The sequence below is a fragment of the Panthera tigris genome, chromosome C2 (genome assembly GCF_018350195.1).
Source record: "Panthera tigris isolate Pti1 chromosome C2, P.tigris_Pti1_mat1.1, whole genome shotgun sequence".
Classification (NCBI taxonomy): domain Eukaryota; kingdom Metazoa; phylum Chordata; class Mammalia; order Carnivora; family Felidae; genus Panthera; species Panthera tigris.
This window is the reverse complement of record NC_056668.1, coordinates 113,632,302-113,652,979: the sequence shown is the minus strand read 5'-3', so window position 1 is coordinate 113,652,979 and position 20,678 is coordinate 113,632,302. Positions and strand designations below refer to the sequence as shown.

General features: G+C 41.3%; 1 protein-coding gene across 1 annotated transcript in view; it reads right to left on the bottom strand.

The window, feature by feature from the left end:
• The window catches only part of WWTR1 (WW domain containing transcription regulator 1), a 135,163-nt gene that overhangs the window by 22,466 nt on the left and 92,019 nt on the right, over nt 1-20,678 (bottom strand). The window contains exon 4 of the mRNA XM_007086314.3: nt 3,023-3,225. Coding sequence (XP_007086376.2) covers nt 3,023-3,225 — 203 coding nt within the window. The remainder of the gene's footprint in view (nt 1-3,022; nt 3,226-20,678) is intronic.

Here is a 20,678-nt window from a genome sequence, read left to right as displayed (position 1 = left end):
TGTTAAAAAAAAATGTAAAAGAAAGAAAGAAAAAGGAAAGAAGAAAGAGGAAAGGGGCCTCTCTCTTGGAAATTCTCTCGTGATGAATGCAGGTAGGTCAAGGCTGCCTGCAACACAAGGCCCCCAAGAAGTCAGCCTGTACAGCTAGTGCCCTTGGGGGAGCAAGAGGAGAGCCACGCTCATTACAAACTGCCCAGGGAGCAAAGACTATTCAGACAGTTGTTGACTACCAAGGGCACGGCAGCGGGACAGGATGAACAACTGGAAGTCTACAGATAATCTTCAGCCCTCATCAGGACCACCATTTCCTCTATCCTTATTCCTGTTTTCTACCAAATTCTAAAAGGCAGCTAAACAGGTGAGCCAAGTATCACCTCTATTGACAGTCCATTTCCCTGTCCTTGCCCTGGCCTAAGTGCAAATAGTGAGGCAGAAAAATCACAAAAAAAAAAAAAAAAAAAAAAAAAAAAAAAAGAAGGAAGAGGAGGAGAAGGAGTAAAGAAAACCCACCAAGATGATAGACATAATCCACACCTGAACAATCAGGCATCTTGGCAAGTGCCCCAGAAAACTATCAGAGAACACTCCAGCACTTTATTGTATGGCCTTAAATAGTATCTTTGACACTGAGTAGCAGGCTGCCTCTGGATGGGAGTGGGGAGACCTTCCACAATTAAAAAGTTTCTTTAGGCCTTTTTTCCTGTATTCCATAATAAAAATAAAAAGACATCAGAACCATCCATTCCATCTCCTTTCCTCCTCCTAACTACAACACATACACACACACACACACACACACACACACACACACACACAGTGTGAACTATGTGAGCCTCCATGAGCAAATCTGGACGTTTCTCCCCACTGTGCTGTACAGGAGAATTGCACAATATGATGCAGCAAAATGCTCCTAGTCCCACAGCCTCAAGGGATCAGTATTTAATGAACTTGGTTGGCATTTCTGTAATACGAACCATCAATACTACATTCTGGTTCAAAGGCACCTATGGTTGGAATAAAAGAAACAATTTGGGGCACTCTTCCCCACCCCTTTGCAGAAATACTTTCTGTGGGAAAGAAAGAGGTGGGGCAAGAGAAAGAGAAACACAGAAAGCGGCAGAAACTGAGAAACAAGCAGTTCTTCGCAGAATGGTGATAGCTTTGTGTAAGAAGAAAAAACTCACTAAAGCTTATTTAAATGTAAAACTAAGAGAAAGCTTATAAATGCTACTATAATACTGTTTAATTTGGTCTATATTACAAAACAGAAAAAATATCCCAAATGGAATTATTATCCTAAGACAAAAAAATAATACAATTACTTCCTGCTAAGAAACATGATACTGTCTATCTAAAAACAGTATAAACAACTGTTACCCTGAAATAACCATGAAAATTCAGACGTAAATCCTCAGGGAAAGAGGCACAACTGTAGTTATATTATGAAGTTGTATTCCTCAAATTCAGAGGATAGTTCTACTGAAGAACAAAGCACAATTTATATTCATTGCCCTCATTTTCAAAGGCCGTGTCTAAAGAATTATTTTAATTCACCATGTTTTTAAAACTTCACACAGTATACATACTTTCATCTTCGAATTTATTTCATGAGAAATACATTATTCATTTATAGATGTCAATGTATATTTTTTAAAGTCTGAGATGTAACTAAAAGAAAAAGTTGTGTTTACCATGATATCCCCACAACACTTGCAAGAAAGCTCTCTGGAACACTTAAAACTACTCACTTCCTTAAATGAGTGAAAGGAAGCCACCCATGTATCTTGCTTCATGTGAGTCAAAAAGGAAAGTCTGAAGAATTAGAACAATAAACGGAAGTTTTCTTCCCTAAAATGTAGCCAGCAAGATTTATGAGACCTAAAAACATAGGCTACATTAGTTTAGCAACACAGAAGAAATAATTCTGTTCTTGCACAGACCAAGCAACCAAGGAGGCAGAAAACTGTGGGTTCCTTCAGAGATTGTCTTTTATTCATTTTCTGAAATGCTGCATTGACCCTGACCCGTAGAGAATACACAGCAACATTCTATCCGCTGACCGAGTGACTGACTGAATGAATGAAGAATGAATGAATGGAGTATGGCACAAAGGTGCCTGATCAATACCCACTCTATCAGAGCCCATATGCAAACATTTTCCTTCTCATTCTCCCTCAATTTTCCCTAATTCTTTTTTATGCTCCATGGTAAACCAAAGACGGTTGCAAATTCTTTGTCATTTTGTCCATGGAACATCCCCTTCTACTATCTGCTTTAATCTAGGGCAAATCTGTGATTTCTCTGACCAAGAGCATATGGCAGAAGTGACTTGGTGACAGTTTTCAGAACCAGACCGTAAGATGTTGGCAGCTTTACTTCTTGTTTCTTGGAACATTCTCTTTGGGAGACCCACGCTGCTATGCAATATGTCCTACTAGTCAGACTGCCTTGCTAGCTAGAGATGCCATATTTAGATGCTCCAGGTTTTAGTCCCAACCAAGCCCAGTCTTCCAGCTATCTTCATCATGATGCGATGCACTTGAGTAAAGCCATCTTGGACCGACCCTCCAGACCAACCCCCCCACCAGTTGAATAGCACTAGGCGGCCTTTGTCAACACTATGTACAGCAGAATTCTACATGCTGAGATCTGCTCAGATTCCTGACCTACAAAATTGTGGATATAACAACATGGCTATTGTTAAGCCACTGTGTTTTGGAATAATATGTTACACAGCAATAGATAATTGGAACACAGTCTTCCTTTCCTTCTAACGATTAGCAGTAGAACTCAAAGGCAGCATGCTAACACCTCTAGTCCTTGTACTCATATGTTTGGCTACAAAGACAATGCAGGTAGATGCTGGGAGGAAAAACTGGGTTCTACTCATACGGTTTGGAGTAGGGTTTGGGCCTTTAATGCTTCTAGAGAAAGATTTACCCTGAAGGCTAGCAGCCACCTACCCTCCAGCCTTGGCACCAAAGATCACGGAGCCTCCAGCAGGCACCACAGAAGGCCATACCTGCCTCATGAGCTCCTCTTGGCGCATTCTAATCCTCTCTCTCTCCATCTGGATCCTCTGAAGCCGAAGCTTCTGCTGCTGCTGCTGTTGAGTGGTCAATGCATTGGGCATGCTCATGAGCCCTGCTGGTGGATTCTGAGTAGGGTGGTTCTGCTGGCTCAGGGTAGTGGATGCCATTTGCTGTTGGTGCTGGTGATTCATCACTATAAGAGAGAACGTGCAGGAGATTAATGAACAGGGCCTATAATACTTATCAAAAAGAGCCCATCAGAATGCTCTGTGCTTTGAAGTATAGATTCCTGAGATTCCTTCCAAAGTACTTTCTTGTTAATCATTAATGTTTAAGTAATTACTACCTTAAATTCAATTCATGGAGGCTCAGATACTGGCCCTACTCCTGACTCAATTAACTCAGCATTTGTGCCCTGTTAAAAATTATTTCACACCTTCCCCGTGTCTAGAGCATATTTTAAGCCTTTAAGAACATAGTGGTCAAAAGTAAATTCCACAAAAGGTTACCACAACATATGATTTAATTTTCAGTAGGACATCTGGGTGTGTGTGCACTTTCTCAGACAACCTCCATGCTTACAGCAGAGCTAGGAAGGACATGAGATTACAGATACATAATGGTGGACAATATTATCTAGGATGGATGAGTTATTCACAAGCAAAGACGTAAAACAAAGCGCCTAGACTAGGGACCTACACAGAAGCAGGACACCACTGATGCTTTGTTCGCAAAGGGTACCCCCGGGGGCACCTGGGTGGCTCAGCTGGTTGAGCGTCCAACTTTGGCTCAGATTATGATCTCATGATCTGTGAGTTCGAGCCCTGCATCAGGCTCTGTCCAGACAGCTCAGAGCTGGAGCCCACTTTGGATTCTGTGTCCCCCTCTCCTACCCTGTGTCTCACTCTCTCTCCCAAAAATAAAGAAACATTAAAAAAATTAAAAAAATAATTTTAAAATCCTTCAATAAATTCTATAATTGGCATTCCCACATACAAAAAAATTATTTTTAAAAAGTGCTAGTTTTTCTTAAAACAATTTACCAGTTAAATGTGCTTAACTTCTGCCTAGGCAATATCCTATAATAAAGAAAACCATGCTTTTGGTTTCTATTTGCTCTTAGATTAGAAACCAAAACAACATAGAGTTTTATATACTTCATTTCTGAGGAAAAACTCCTGATTTTTGCCACATTTGGGATCACTACCTTTAAAAAAGAAAATTATTGGTATCTTTAAGTTTATTCATTTATTTTGAGACAGAGAGTGTGTGAGTGAGCAGGGGAGGGGCAGAGAGAGAGAGAGAGAGAGAGAGAGAGAGAGAGAGAGAGAGAGAGAATTCCAAGCAAGCTCCATGTTGTCAGTGCAGAGCCTGATGCAGGGCTCAAACTCATGAGCCGTTGAGATCATGACCTGATCTGAGATCAAGAGTCAGATGCTTAACCAGCTGAGCCACCCAGGTGCCTAGACATATTTTGTTTAAAGTCTAAAGGTTAAATATTTTAGGTCTTTGGTTTGCTATATGGACATCACATAGAAACATGTTTTATAACTAACTTTTCTTAAATGAATTTTAAAGTAGCCTAATCAACCATATATTAAATGTATATGCAGACCCCTCACACACACACACACACACACACACACACACACACACACACACACACTTGGAAGATACCAGCACAGATTTTCTGGAGACAAATTGGTTTCCTCATGCAACAATTAATTCCACGGCAGGAACTTCCTCCGGATGGGGGTAGAGGTAGGGTAAAAACATTCTTTTTTTAAAAATTTATTTATAACCCACTCAAATCTTTATTGCATTTCCTGTGTGCCAGGCACTGGGCTTGTCGTTGGATAAATAGCTCCTGCCCTCACAGGAATTAACAGGCTGTTGGAAGGAATGTGTGAAGAAATGAGGTGAATTTATATGTGGAGCTGTGGAATGCTAGTGTTCGACTTTGTCAGGATTCTTAGAAATTATCTAGTCCATCGCTTTAGTTTGTAGAAGAGATTGAAACCTAGGAGAGGTAAAGGGCTGTACTCTGGTTAGCAGCAGGTAGAACCAGTCAATGTGGAGGCCTCCTGATGTCCTGTCTACCTGATCTTCCAACCATCCTTGGCCACCCTCTGCCACACCTTACAGTGAAGAACAGTAACAGCTGCTTGAAACTGAGGACAGCCTGCTAAACACGGTTTGCCTTCAATAGCAAGCAAGTTTCCCACTGAAACAGCAGGGTCATCAACACAGGGCCCTGGGCCCAGAGCTGTTTGCATTACAAAGGGGAAGGGTTCGAGGAAGGTCCGGAAAGATGGACAACTGTCTGCTGATGAGGACAGGAGCTAACGAGCTCCTAAAGGGGAGGTAAGGATGCTTGTGGAGTACTCTGCCTAATCAAGTGCAGGCTTCCCTTTCTAAACTGAGCTCACCATAAAGAAATCTCACCTTCTGGCACCATTCCTGGCACACAGGGAAACGCAGTAAAACTGTGGGATGAATGAATGGAACCAGCTGGCAATTTCTTATGTTCTCAGTTGGAGAAAAGAAGCACAGCCACAATGGATGCAAAATAATGGGAATGAGTGTTTCATTTCTCGAATGAAATTCTAGAAACTGTTAGAGCATTTTACAAACTCTACTAGAAGGCCTGGGTAAGGGGTCAGGGATTGTGCACACACTGTATCACAGGGGGAAAGTGCTCTTAAAATACAGATTAAAGTGAGACAAAGTCCAGATATCCGGAAAGGCTTAATCCATAAGACTTCTTTCAGGCCAGAAGGAAGCTTAGATGGAAGAACAGTGATTATTTCCAGGGACAGTCATTTCTGAACTTCTGAGAAAGTATGCTCCTATTTTTTTTCTGCCATAACTGCTATAGACAAAAAAGAGAAATCTGTGAATTGAGTATTTCCAATCAGAAATCCCCAGACTAGGAGAAAGAAGGTTAAAAAAGCTAGGTTGTTGGTTGGCAGTACAGAGGTTATTAATTTTTAAAAGTGACTGGGGTCCGGTAAGTTAATGATAGGACATTGGAGGGAGGCCATCTTCAGTGATTCGGGAAAACTGCCCTGTCAGTGTTCAAAGACTGCCCCGAGTTCATTCACAATGGACTGTTTCTCAACTCCACCAGAACCAAAGGCTGCTCGGCAGATTTTATTAGCGTCTGCCTCCTTATCTGGGGGAGGTGAAGACTTGGGAGAGCTCTTCGAGAACCACACCCTGGCTCGTCTTCCAAACACCAGACCTCACAGAGACATCAATAGGGAGGAACGGGGGAGATGTTGCTTTCTTCCACTTAATTTAGATTTGATTATGCAGATTACACATCTCCAGTTATTAACTATAGTGACGGGACAAGAGGGGAACTTAGACAAGAGTTTGTTTTCAAGGTCAAGCACACACACCAACAGGATTGTGTATGAGAAGATTCACCACAGTACTGTCTATCATAGCAAAAGACTACAAATTCTATCCACCAAAGGGAGATGATGATCCCTCTATTCAGAGGAATTCTACAGAACTATTCCAGAGAATGAGGGAGTTCTGTGGGTACTTAAATGAACAACATAGAGGAAACACTGTTCCGAGGGGGGAAAAAATTGAAGGGATAGAACTAAATGCATGAGCATGCTATTGCTTGCAGTTAGAAAGGGAGAGCCTGTTTTTTAAAATGTTTATTTTTGAGAGAGAGAGAGAGAGAGAAAGAGAGAGAGAGAGAGACAGGGTGCACATGGGGGAGAGGCAGAGAGAGAGGGAACAAAGAATCTGAAGCAGGCTGCAGGCTCTGAGCTGTCAGCACAGAGTCCGGCACGGGGCTCAAACTTGTGAACCGCAAGATCATGACCTGAGCCAAAGTCGGACGCTTAACCGACTGAGCCACCCCTAGAGAGCATATTATACATACACAGCAAATCTCTCTAGCAGGATACACAAGAGACTGGTGGGTGCCTCTGGAGAGGAAAACAAGGGTCAGAGATGGGAGGAGATCTTCCTTTTCTTCCTCTGTACCATTTTGTAGTTTTCCTATGTGCATTTATTACTTATATAAAACAAAAAAATATAAAAGTAAAACCATAAAATAAAAACGTGGTCATGTATGCATCAAACTCAGTATTTTCTTGATGGAGCTCAAGGAGATAACCCCCAAATTATCTGATAAGCAACAAATAAGGCTTAAGAATATGATCAAGATCATCAAAGCTGAGAGATCACCTGGTACAGCTCCTCCTTGTACAGAAGACAGAAACCAGCACCCAAAGGAAGAGTGGACTTGGTCAAGGTCATAAAATGGTCAGGGGCCTAGAAGCCAGGTATCCTGGGTCCACCGAGGTGCCCATGATTCAACCTGCCACTCTGCTCCATCTAGTCAATTCATTTCGAACTATTAACCTTCTCTGAGCTTGCAGCTCATGAATGTTACTGATGGTTGAGGTTCTTTAAAACCACTGCTTTTGCTAGCTATTCCGAGAAAATGGGGGCAAAAGAAGACAAAGATAAGCAGAGGGGAGGACCTCAGGAGAGCACAAGAAGGCAAAACATGTAAATCTGCAATGAATAGAACACATCTTGGGATAATATTCCAGAACATTTTAGGGAGAGAACAATAGTTCAGTTAAAAAAAAAAAGGAGGGGGGCAGAGTATCCAAAATACAGTTTCTGAGGCCAAAGCAGTTAAGGGCAGACTGCCATTAAATGCCTCAAAAAAGCTCAAGACCTCATCAGCTCTAGACTTTTGCCAGTCCCCACAGAAAGGAATAACCCAAACAGAAGATTTCTCCATTGAAGCAGGAATGCATGAAAACTAAAGCAGAGACATCTATTTTTTTTCCTTCCAAGCGTCAGAATTTAATTTTAAACCCACATTTATCTTTTTCATTGTTTTCATCTCTTCTTTTTTCCTCCCTCCTTCAATAATTGGCTTTCTCTTCTGTTTTTGGAAATCAATATAACCATGCTCTGTAGCTATGTGGCCAGAAACATTTCACTGCTATCATTTAGTATAAAAGAAAACAGAGTAAAACAAACTCCACAGCATCTGAGATCCAAACACCCTTTTAATTCAATGACTGTGTCCTTGGTGAAATAAACAGTCAACATAGGAATGGGGTGTGGCAGGGGTTGAGTATCCACGTTGGATACAACCCTTTGGTTAATGCTGCTGAGGGCATTGTACACTGGTGAGCCCTCTGGACTGTTCCAGCAAAAACATTTGGTCACTTCTACAAAGACCCAAGAGTAGGCTCAAGGAGGAAGGTTCCTGAACTCAGTTCTAAGCCCACATATCATTTGCTACCTAAGAAACAAATATGTAAAAAAAAAAAAAAAAAAAAAAAAGGCAAAGGCTTCACCCCTGAACTTTTGCCTTTTACAGCACAAGGGAATAGAAAGCAATAGCCCATAAAGTGCTTTGGCGGCTTCTCCAAGCCAGGAGCTGCAGACTACGAGGGAGGCCAGTGAATCAGAGGCTGCCCAGTGCGCCTCCTGGAATGTTTGACAAACGTCTTTTTGGCCTCGAAGAGGTTCAGTGACTTGCCATTCTGTGTCCTGGGCTTGCTTCCCTCATTTTAAAAATAGGCTTTGGTCACACACACACACACACACACACACACACACACAATGCCAAGTGAAGAAAACAAAATGTTAAGGGGTTAGGTTCAACTACAAAATTCATCACAGGCCTGGATGGAACTGGCTCTGAGTAGATTATGGAAAGGACAACAGTGTGCTGAAAGCCAAAGACCTAGAAAGACACAGAAATTACTTTATTCCCTTCAAGTCTTCCTCCCCAATTCACTTGTGCGTCTGGGGAGGAAAAAGAGGAAAGTCTGTAGCTACGTATACATTTCTCACCTCATTCTCAGCCTTCTTTTTCCTTCTGACAAACTTCGCAGCTGAGGGGTCACCATACCTGGCACTTTGAAACCTTTATTATATTTTTTAATGTTTATTTATTTTTTTATTTTTATTTATTTTATCTTTTATGTTTATTTTTAACGTGTATTTATTTTTGAGAGTAAGAGAAACAGAGTGTGAGCAAAGAAGGGGCAGAGAGAGAGGGAGACACAAAATCTGAAGCTGGCTCCAGGCTCCAAGTTGTCAGCACAGAGCCTGATGCAGGGCTCAAACTCACAACCGCAAGATCATGACCTGAGCCGAAGTAGGATACTCAACAGACTGAACCACCCAGGCACCCCTTAAGTTGAACCTTTAAAAACACATGGTTCTGTCAACATGTCAGAGGCACAATTCCATTTAAGTGAGGGAGAAGGCCTCCCCAAGCACTCTAGGATTTGGGGAGCACCCCAGCACCTACTCCACAACTGTGTTTGATCTGTGATAGAACTGTGTTCTACCAATAATGGAGAAAGTGTCACATGTTGATGACTGTGGTTCATTAGTTCCATAAAAATGTAATACCCATGAGTTCACACTCATATAAACACAAGGCTGAATACATAAATACATGGAGGGAGAAAAGACAAATCTCCTGATTTAATGTAAATACACTGTCCTCAAGGAGGGGAAGCAAAACTCCTGCTCCCTAGCAGCGGTTTGTGTATAGTGACCCCCTCCCAAAGAGTGCAGTATTGAATGGGCAGAGGGGGATAGTAACTTTACAATGGAGAACTCTTAGCTATCAGCCAGATGATCAAGGTCAACCTCAACAATGATAAGACATAGTGATAGCAGGAGCCCCAATAAGATGTGACAAAAACAGCACTTCCTCCCCAAAGCCCATCATCTCAAGTCTAATCAGAGAAAAATATCAAATTCCAACAGAGGGGAATCCTCAAAATTCCTAAGCAGTACTCCTCAAAGCTATCAAGGTAATCAAAAAAAGGAGAGTCCAAGAAACTATCATGGCCAAGAACAATGTAAGGAGACATGACAAGTAAAGGTAATGTGGTATTCTGTACAGGACCCTGGAACAGAAAAAGATATTATGTAAAAACTAAGGAAATCTGAGTAAGTATGGATTTTAGTTAATGATGATGTATCAACACCAGTTCATCAATTACAACAAATGTAGCATACTAATATAAGATGTTAATAATATGGGAAACTGAATGAGAGTGTATATGGGAACTCCATCTTTTCAATTTTTCTGTAAACCTGAAATTATTCTAAAAAAACCCAAACCTGTGTGTGTGTGTGTGTGTGTGTGTGTGTGTAGTAAGCACGTCTTTAGTAAATACCAGGGACTGTGCAGGACATTGTCTCTTCAATACTATTAATTTATTTTTATAGAGTATATAAAAATGGACAATTTTTATAGGGTATATAAAAAAATGGATAAATACTCCAAAAAAAACCCACAAAAACCATGGTCTATAGTGTGTTCTATGGGAGCAAATAGATATTAGGCTAGAATTAAAATAATAATAATAATAATAATAATAATAATAATAATAATAGTTGCTTCCAGAGGTGTTCCATGGTCAAATAAGATTGGGAAATGTTGGCCTACATAAAGTTAAAAGAGTTCATTTTATTGCAGGATTCCTCAGAGCCTTTAAAGTTCTAACAGACAGTGAGACTTTCCAAGAAGAAGATATAAAATGCAGCACTTCTCAAACTTGGAAGTCTAGTGTTCTCCAGAGCAGGAATACTGGGAAATGCTGGTCCACTGCAACTTAGCAGATGTCTTGGCAGTGTGTTGAATTTGAACTGAAGATGAATTAATATTTATTAAGCTCTTACTATGTGCTAAGCCCTTTACAGTCAACTAAGCAGATGTGTAGGACATGGAGCCAGAGACAGGAACACAGCAGCCTGGTGAGTGTTGAACAAAGTGGTGTTACTTGCCTAGGGTCACCTACTACTGTTCATGATACAAAGTAATGTAAAAAACAAAGAAAAGCAAAACACAGGGAAAACAAGGGTTAGAAAAGACTGCCAGAATATCTGCTTAAGTTCTCCATAAGCAAAGGCTGATTTAACAGGAAAATTGCAAAGATGGTTTAACTTGTGTATCAGTTTTCACAGGTGGTGAGCAAAACCTTACTGCATTAACTTTACTTCCATATATTCAAAAATAACCTATTTTTTCAGAGTTTTTTTTTTTTTTTACTTGCTTCTGTGATAAAATAACATTAAATGTTCCAAAGAATCCTTCAAACATCTTCCCTTGAGAGAGGGGAGAGCTTCAAAGAGGCTGACTTAGAGCTTTGAATACCTGGGGGCAGTTTCCTCAAAGCAGGTGAATAGGAAATATTCAAATACACACTTGATCTGGGATCCAGGAAACTTCCTCAGTTTGATGTCTGAGCTAGTAAGTTTATATAAATTGCATGAGAAGTACCTTCCAAACACATAATTACCCTACAAGAGGGTATCACAAGGGCTCCTGAATCGTGACCATTCGAATAGAAAGCTCTATCATCACTTCATTTTCTGTCCCTACTCTGCAAATGCTGGAACTGAGGTCTGTCACAAAGGGCAACCAACTGTCCTGATCTTACAAGAGACTGAGGGGTTTCCTGCAACACAGGATATCAGGGCTACATCTGGGAGAGCCCAGGCAGATGGGGTGGTTGGTCACCGTAGGCTGTGACTGTCATGGCCCCAGAGCTAACTCATGGTAGTAGAACCTCCAAAGTTTCCAGTTTCCACTCTAATGTGTTTCCTTACAAAGGAACTAATGCCAGTATGAAGTAACCATTTGATATTTAGAACCACAGCCAGGCAGTCCACCCAGACTAGCTCTCACTGTGCCCTCCATGGATTACAACTAGCTGACTGTCCTTTTGCATCCACATTATCTATCTGATAATCAGAGAGGAAATATCACTCCTCCACTTAGTCTGTAACTTTTTAAGGAAATCAAGCACTATTTATGACACTGCATTGCATCACTCATAAGCATGCACTTGATTAAGTCTGAAAGTCAGGAAATCTTTCCTGTTGGATTCTTGGTTGGGCCATACATGCTGAAGAAAAGCTCCTTTAAGAAACACTGAGCTATTCTCTTCAGTGATTTGAACCAATTCTCATCTTCCTGAGAGCTGGATTTGTGCTCTTTATAAGTAAGACCTGAAGAAGGAGCCAAGTCTCCACTTACCCCTTGGAACCAACACCAATGATATGGACTTTCTTTATAGAAACAGAACAAAAATAACTTAGTGTACTTCAGATATGCCTTACTGATGCACAGACATTAAATACTATACTAAGTTTCGGGGTTTATGGGTCAGAAATTGGTAGTAACCATTACTCCCATAATTTTACAAGTGAATATTTAACGAGTGCTTGATTTTTGTCACTGTTTTCTCTTTACTTCCAGAGCATAGTTCTCTGCTCAGCGTCCATTTCATTTTGCTCTGTTTTATCATTAGTGGTTTACAAACTCACTTTTTCCACAATGCTCATTACCGGTGGGGCCATGTATTCACCCTATTTTGTACCATCACCATAGAAGTTCAAGATGAAGGGGGGTGCCTGGGTGGCTCAGTCGGTTAAGCAACTGACTTTGGCTCAGGTCATGATCTCGTGGTTTGTGGGTTTGAGCCCCGCATCAGGCTCTGTGCTGACAGCTCAGAGCCTGGAGCCCGTTTCAGATTCTGTGTCTCCCTCTCTCTCTGCTCCTCTCCTGCTTGCACTCTGTCTCTCTCTGTCTCTCAAAAATGAGTAAGCATTAAAAAAAAAAAATTTTTTTTTAAAGAAGTTCAAGCTGAAGGGACCTGAGTTCATGTAGACCAGGTTCTCAAATGTTTCTTTAGCAATAAGATCCTTCCCCAGAGCCAATGTATGACATGAAGCAGAGGCAACCCTCATGTGCAGGGGTTCAATTCAAAGCAAGCCTAGATCCTGAGCTGGTACCAGTGGGTAAAGGAGCACTTAAATGGCAGCCCTTTTGACTATCTTCTCTAAATCATCTTGATCTTGCTTTCACTCTGCTTTTCCTACAGGCACTTCTCAGCTCTCGTACGACAGTATCAAACCAATTTTAAAAATCTGTTGAACAGACACAGCTTTTGGAGTCCAGATACTAACAAAGCTTAGCTTCTGCTCACTCACATCCCCTAAAATCCTGGCATGGGACCTTGGGACACAATTTAAAACCAGTGGCGTAGGCCAATTCACCCATTTTAGAGATGACCCTTGGAAGGATAAATGACTCTGCACAAATCATAGGCATAGACTGTGACAAACCTAGGCAGCCCACAGAATATGCCAGAATGCCATGGCTGGCATCAGTTGCACTGATCACCATTCGCTGGCCTGTGCTGCTCACCTTCAATAATCAAAAAGTACATACCGAGTTAAATTCAGTGACAAGGAGGGGCACCTAGGGGGCTCTGTCGGTTAAGCTTCCAACTTCGGCTCAGGTTATGATCTCAAGGTTTGTGAGTTTGAGCCCAACGTCGGGCTCTGTGCTGACAGCTCAGAGCCTGGAGCCTGCCTCGGATTCTGCGTCTCCCTCTATCTCTCTGCCCCTCCCCTACTCACACTCTGTCTCTCTCTCTCTCTCAAAAATAAATAGAACATTAAAACAAAAATAAATTCAGTGACAAGGATGTGTTTCCTTTTCCCTATCTTTTCCCGATTTCATGAAAAAGCCTAATGTAGACTAATGTAATTTATTTACTACTACAAAATGATGAAATCAATATGAATCACATGTTTGCATGATCTGGTTTTACAGAGAGTGATATAGGGCTTTCTTCCTCAGTGTTTTTTTTTGTTTTTTTGTTTTTAATATTTATTTATCTTTGAGAAAAAGAAAAAGAGCATGAGAAGGGGAGGAGCAGAGAGAGAGGGAGACACATAATCCGAGGCAGGCTCCAGGCTCCGAACTGTCAGCACAGAGCCCAACACGGGACTCCAACCCACAGACCACGAGATAATGACCCGAGCTGAAGTCAGACGCTTAACCGACTGAGCCACCCAGGAGCCCCACTTCTTCAGTATTAAAAAAAAAAAAAAAAAAAAAAATTACAAATCAGATCACTTTGAAAAGTTACATTTCATAATTCGGGAAGGTTTAAACAAGAAAAGGTGCTGCCATCAGGTAACACTAGACCTTCTGGCCACAGCAGATTTTGGAAAGTAATGATATGCAACAGGAAGAAGCCAAAACATACAGGTGTAAATCGTTTCTGACATATGTGCAGCCCCAGCCACATCAAGCTTCAAAAATATTTCAGCGTCAAGAGTGTCTGAGTGCAGCTGTGGGTCTTTTCCTCTCTGTTTATGGGCCGTACATGGCTTAACTCATGTGAACTGGCCAATGTCAGGTGTCACGCAGCCCTGTCTGATGGAAAACACATGTCTATAGAGGTAGAAAGACAAATCCAGCCACAGTCCAGCCTTGACTCAGTCACGATACAATGAAGAGGAAAAAAGGGCTGCAGACACGTCTCGCGCCCTTCTTGTGTCTCTCTCAGCTCCTGCCAACAATGAGCCGCTTGTTTCTCTTATTTCCCAGAAACAGTATTAGCCGTCCAACAAGGTCAGCAAAAAAAAAAAAAAAAAAAAAAAAAGGCAACTTTTCACTTCAGGGTCCATTTGGTTCCAAAAATCTGTAAAGTATTAAACCAAGAAGCTGTACTATCCCAACTTCACACTGAGCCCTTTATTCTGATGCTGGGTGAGAATAACCACAAGGCAATTTCTCAGCCGGCTTGGTTGATAAGGCACAGAGCTCCGGATGCCTACGTTCCTGGCCTCACTGTGTCAAGACTTAAAACCACGTCCAGGCGCCCCAAATTTGACAGGTGGACCTTAGGTCTTCCAGATACCCCCAGCTCTTCTAGTTTCAGACTTGTAAGTGGCCGATGCTTCACAGGAGACTCTGAATTATTAGTACCAGAAGATGACTCTCCCACTTGCTATCCTCTCTACCTGTCTACACAGCAGTATAGTTGACAGACCAGTGTGCAAGTATCCAGGTAACTGTGCTCTCGGAGGTGTACATGATCGAAATGCCTGTAACACTGGCTTTTATGTGTTCCTAGCAAGTGCATGACCTAAAATGCATATATTTTGGCATTTAAAAGATTCAGCCATCAGTTTTCATCAGTGTAATATATCCAGAACAAGCTAGATGTAATGTATCCAGAACAAGTTGGCGTGCGGGTTTCTTCTGGTTCCTTTTGCTGTAAAGAAATCACATTTCTTCCACCCAAAGCAGTACCAGCATGTGCTACTCAGATTCCATCTGATTTATGGGACCTCACAAGATTTATCAAAAGTGGCCCGTGACAGGAAGCACATCTATGAAGCTGGCGAACTTAGGCAAATAATGACCTAAGTTGGAAAAAGAGGAAATTGGGCGCTTTGCCGTGCTGCTCCACAAAGTTATCTTTGTGTCTTTGAATTTAATTCGATGGCCTGGCAATAGTAAAACCAACACTATTTTATTATCTTCAGACAATAGGTACACTTTTATCCCGGCAGGAAATGGAAACTCTGATTCATGCATTTATTTTCATTAGTCAGGAGAGAGTTTATTGCAGCTTTTTATTGGTTCGCTTTCCTGAATGATTCTAAAACTACTCCAGGTGCAAAGCGTGGCAACCCAAGCAAAGTAACAGAAAATGAATCTATAGCTGTGTCCCACTGAGAGGGGAGGAGAAAAAGTTGTCAGCGTGGAATGCTAATGTTTAATATGTTTTCTTTCCACAAGGTATCATTTTAGTAAACATCTTGATTATTTAAAGAGCTAGTACAACAGACATCCAAGAAATAGAGAACTTGAACAACTTATGAAATAGAACAAGCTATTAGTATTCAAACACAGAAAAATTATCAGCCTCACCAAGAATCACAAAAATGTAAAGTAAGAGCGAGCCACTGTTTGGCAATCAGATTAGCAAAGATAATGACATGATGCAGGTGGGTGCTTTGCATCAGGATAGCACTGCTCAGGGGACAAAAAAAAAAAAAAAAAGAATTTTACCAGGGGTAGCAGGATTAGGAAATCTAGTAAAACTATATTCAAGTTTTGGGAACGTGTGCATGTATCCCTAGTTCTTATAGGATTTCTAGTGATCCCAAAAAATCATTTACCTCTGAAATGAAAAAATATCCAAGTATTAATAATGGTGGTGTTTGGATGCTAGGACTATAGTTGACTTTTTCTTTCCAGCATTCTACAGTTCATTTAATTATCCATTCACCAATTATCTGCTGAACCCCAGCCAAGTACAAGGCACTGTTTCCAGGTGCTAGAGAGACCAATTAACAGGAGTCCTGGCCCTTCGAGAGATTACAGTCTAGTAGGGAGAGAGACAACAGCAAATACATAATGTCATTCTTGAGCAAAGGGCTTTGTACAAATAAATGTGGAACTATATTAGGCACAGAAGTTAAGGAAGGCCTCTCTGAGGAGGTGATGTGTGATCTAAGAAAGGTGAATAAAGTGCACAAAATCAGGGTGGGGGCCATACTAAGCTGAGGCACTGTAAGTTCGAGGTCCTAGGGTTGGAAGGTGCGAACCTGTCAGTTTGGAGTACTTGTGCAAAACAGGGAGGCCCACGTGGCCGAAGAGCAGAGTGGGAGGGGCAAGGAGCAGGGCCCCTGGGGCCTCATGGCTGTGGCCAGCACTGCAGTTGACCTCTACTCCAGAGTGATAGAAATCTCCTTTCCGCTCACTGCTCAGACCACATGGGAAACCACCAGAGTGTTTCATACATTATGTAAGTTAAAAATTCTGAAGAAATCCAGAGATGGAAAAGTTCTAGGAGTACACACCTCAGGATTAGCGTCTCTGGGCTATTGTCTCTCAGCACTGTGAAGTGTTCCGGGGCATCTTTGAGGAAGAAAGGAATAAGTAAGCTTTGGAGTGGAGGTAAGGGGAGTTAGAAACCAGAGCAGCTCCACTTTTAAAAACTTACCAGAAGAGATTCTGGTCCCAAGGAAAACAAAACAAAAACCTATACCTCTAAGTTTTATTTGGGAGGCTGTGCCAAGGGGGTCTTGTTCTTAAAACCAAAAGTAAGTAAAATACACACAACAAATAAAGCTCCAACTCTGGATTTTCCAAAGTTTATCCTTGAATCAAACAGAGTATGTGGTCTTGTTTTGGTCTTCAGACATTCCTGGCTGGTGCTCTGAGATCCGGCCATAGCCCAATGTTTAGGCAGGTCACAGAAAACTTCCTTCTAAAACTCTTGGTGTTCTCACTGTTGTGAGATTTTTTTGAGGATTGTCACCTAGAGCAATGTCTAGATCATTTATGAGAAATTGAAGGGAGAACTCCCTCTTTGGCATCTATATATATATATATATATATATATATGTATATATATATATATATATATATATATATATATATATATATATAAAACTGCGTCTCTCCTCAACACCAGGCGAGCCTTTACCTCATAAACTCTTTGACTCCTATAACTGAACATATCTTCCTCTTTGCAAGAGCCCCCAAGTCTCAAAGCTAAATGTGCATACACCTCTAGCATAGAGTCTGTGGTATACATTTTTCTCCCTGGCTTTACTATTTCCTCAGCCTTAGTCTCCCTTTACCACAACTTGACTCAATTATTTATATATGCCCTTTCTGATTGTGTATTTTGTAAGAAGCAAGAATAGGGAATAAATGAATGGAAGCATCAGTTTCAGTTTAAAACTCTATCTCTGTGTGTATACGTACACAGATATGTTAATGGTTAATTACATAATGTTCTGAGAAGTTTAACCTAGCATGCTGGAAATGGTGTTTGCTCGTCATCCCAAGGAAAGGAGTTCACATACCTTTGGTGGACCAAAAAGCAGCCCATCATATTGCACTGTCTTTATGGAATATACTCATTAGAGGAGCCAGCTGACCCAAGCAAACGAAGCTCCTCCCCCCCATCTTCCACAGACACTACCTTAGCCAAGGGATCAAAGCCAACATCACACATACTATGATGAACTGACATCACATGCCTCTTGATAGGACGTGATGAGAAGAACACATCATCACTCGTGATGATGTGGCATTCCTGCCAAAAATGTGTAACCGAAATCTAAACCTTGAGGAAACACCAGACAAATCCAAATTAAAAAACAATCTACAAAATAACTGGCCTATACTCTTTAAAGATATCACGATCCAAAAACACAAGGGCCCAGGAATCATTCCAGGTAAAAAGAGATTACATAGACAGGACGACTAAACACAGTACATGAACCTTAACAGATCCTGGACCAGAAACCAAAATAGCCAGAAAGGACATTGCTGTGGCAAATGAAGAAATTTTCATACACGGATATGGATTAGAAAGCAATATTCTATACCAATGTTAAATTTCCTGATTTGGATCCCTATACTGTGCTTATGCAAGAACATATTCTTTTAGAAAATACAACTTAAAGTACTTAGGGGTAAACGAGCATGAGGTCTCCAACTTAATCTCAAAAGGTTCAGGAAAAAAAGGAAAAAAATATATATATATACATACAGAGAAAGTAAGATAAGCAAATGTGGCAAAACATAAACAATTAACAAAGGCAAATCTGGGAGTTCCTTGTACTAGAAACTCTTCTGTAAGTTTAAGATTGTTTCAAAATAAAAGGTGACATATTAAAAAAATAATAACAAGAAAGAAAAACTTCTCAATACACACCCAAAACTCCCTGGAGCCTGAAAATTCTCAGTCTGGCAGGGCCCAGAGAAACTGCGTCATATACGCGCCATTGTATTGTAACATTTTTATCTTTGAGGAAACCCCCACTAAACAATGGTTTTGAGAACTGACCAGGGTTTGAAGGGGAAAGAACCCCGGTTGCAATATGTGTTAAGGATTCTGATACCTCATACTCACTGTTCCTCCCACCCTCCCCACCTCCACACCCAACCCCAACTGTTATTTGGAAATAATTCTGGGTGAAGTTTGTCAGAAGGTACTGACTTCCGGTTATAAAATAAATTAGTCATGGGATGTAATATAAAGCGCGGTGACTATAGTTAGCAATACTGTATTGTATAATTGAATGTTGCTAAGAGTAGATCTTGAACATTCCCATCACAAGAAAGAGACCTTTGTAACTATGTGTGGTGATAGATGTTAACTAGATTTACTGTGGTGATCATTTCCGTAACATATGTACATATGTTACAATACGTACACACTGCAATATGTACATATATCAAATCATCATGTTGTACAACAAACTATTACAATGTTATGTCAAATATATCTCCATTTTTTTTAAAAAGGAAGACAATCTCATATTCAAAAAAATAGAGAGCCAGGAAGACAGGAAGGAATTGCCCTATGGGACTGGTTGGAGACAGAGAGAGACAGAGCATGAATGGGGGAGGGGCAGAGAGAGAGACAGACACAGAATCCAAAGCAGGCTCCAGGCACTGAGCCATCAGCCCAGAGCCTGACGCGGGGCTCGAACCAACAGACCGCGAGATCGTGACCTGAGTTGAAGTCGGACGCTTAACCGACTGAGCCACCCAGGCGCCCCCTGGAGCAGTCTTTTAGAAGAAACAGTTCTGGATAACTGCCTGACAAGACACTGGACTAAAGAATTAGAAGTTTTCTTAGGCAGGGGCGCCTGGGTGGCGCAGTCGGTTAAGCGTCCGACTTCAGCCAGGTCACGATCTCGCGGTCTGTGAGTTCGAGCCCCGCGTCAGGCTCTAGGCTGATGGCTCAGAGCCTGGAGCCTGTTTCCGATTCTGTGTCTCCCTCTCTCTCTGCCCCTCCCCCGTTCATGCTCTGTCTCTCTCTGTCCCAAAAATAAATAAAAAACGTTGAAAAAAAAAATTAAAAAAAAAAAAAAAAAAAAGAAGTTTTCTTAGGCAGAATCTGAGCTCCAAGAGTTAATTGACTGTAAAGCTCGAGGTCCTTCAGTGAAAGGCCCCCCCTTCCCAGAGTCAGAGCTGAAGAAACTGTTCCACGTTGGCCTTCTTGACAGAAGAAAGAATGGACAAGCTGGAAGGCCAGAGTTGGGTCTGGAGAAGGCACCAGAGAATGTAAACACATGGAAGTATGTTTCAGGCAGAAACCCGTCAGGCCAAAGCCTTCAATTGTAATATGGTTTGGGCGCTGGGACTCCCTCAAATTACAGGGGGAAAAGTTCTGTATTTAAAACCAGGGCAGAGACAGAGAAGATGATACACAAACAAATGACTGAGATGTGTTGTAGATTGGAGAAGTGGGGTCTCCAACAGAATATCCCTCAATTGCAGGGTCTCAGGCAGTAGCAGTAGAAAAACATCAGTGATGGAGGCCAGGAGGCCAGGAGGCCAGGAGCCTTCCCATTTGCAGCTGCACGGAGTGCTCATTTTATTAAGATGGGATGATCCAGTTCCACTTGGGGAGAGATTAGAGTTCCATTCTAATTCACTCAGGCATTATAGCAGTTGATAGGGGTGGAAATGGAATATTTTTCTTGATATTTAAAGTGGACGCTTTGAAGCAGCTAAATCAAAGTCTTGTGAGCCAGGACTAAATCACCCACATTAAAAAATATTTTTTACTTTATTTTCTTCCAGCTCTGCAAATATGTAACTCTTGGCAAAACGGAAAACTCACAACTCACTCTTCACTGGTGTCTGAGAAGTAGAATACTGGAAAGGAAAAGGACTAAAATAATATGGAATGAAATGTATGACATGTACTGGGAAGCAAAATAACTTCAAATATAGCTTCCATTTATGGCTTAGTCAAAAACATATGGATATGCAAGCTGAAA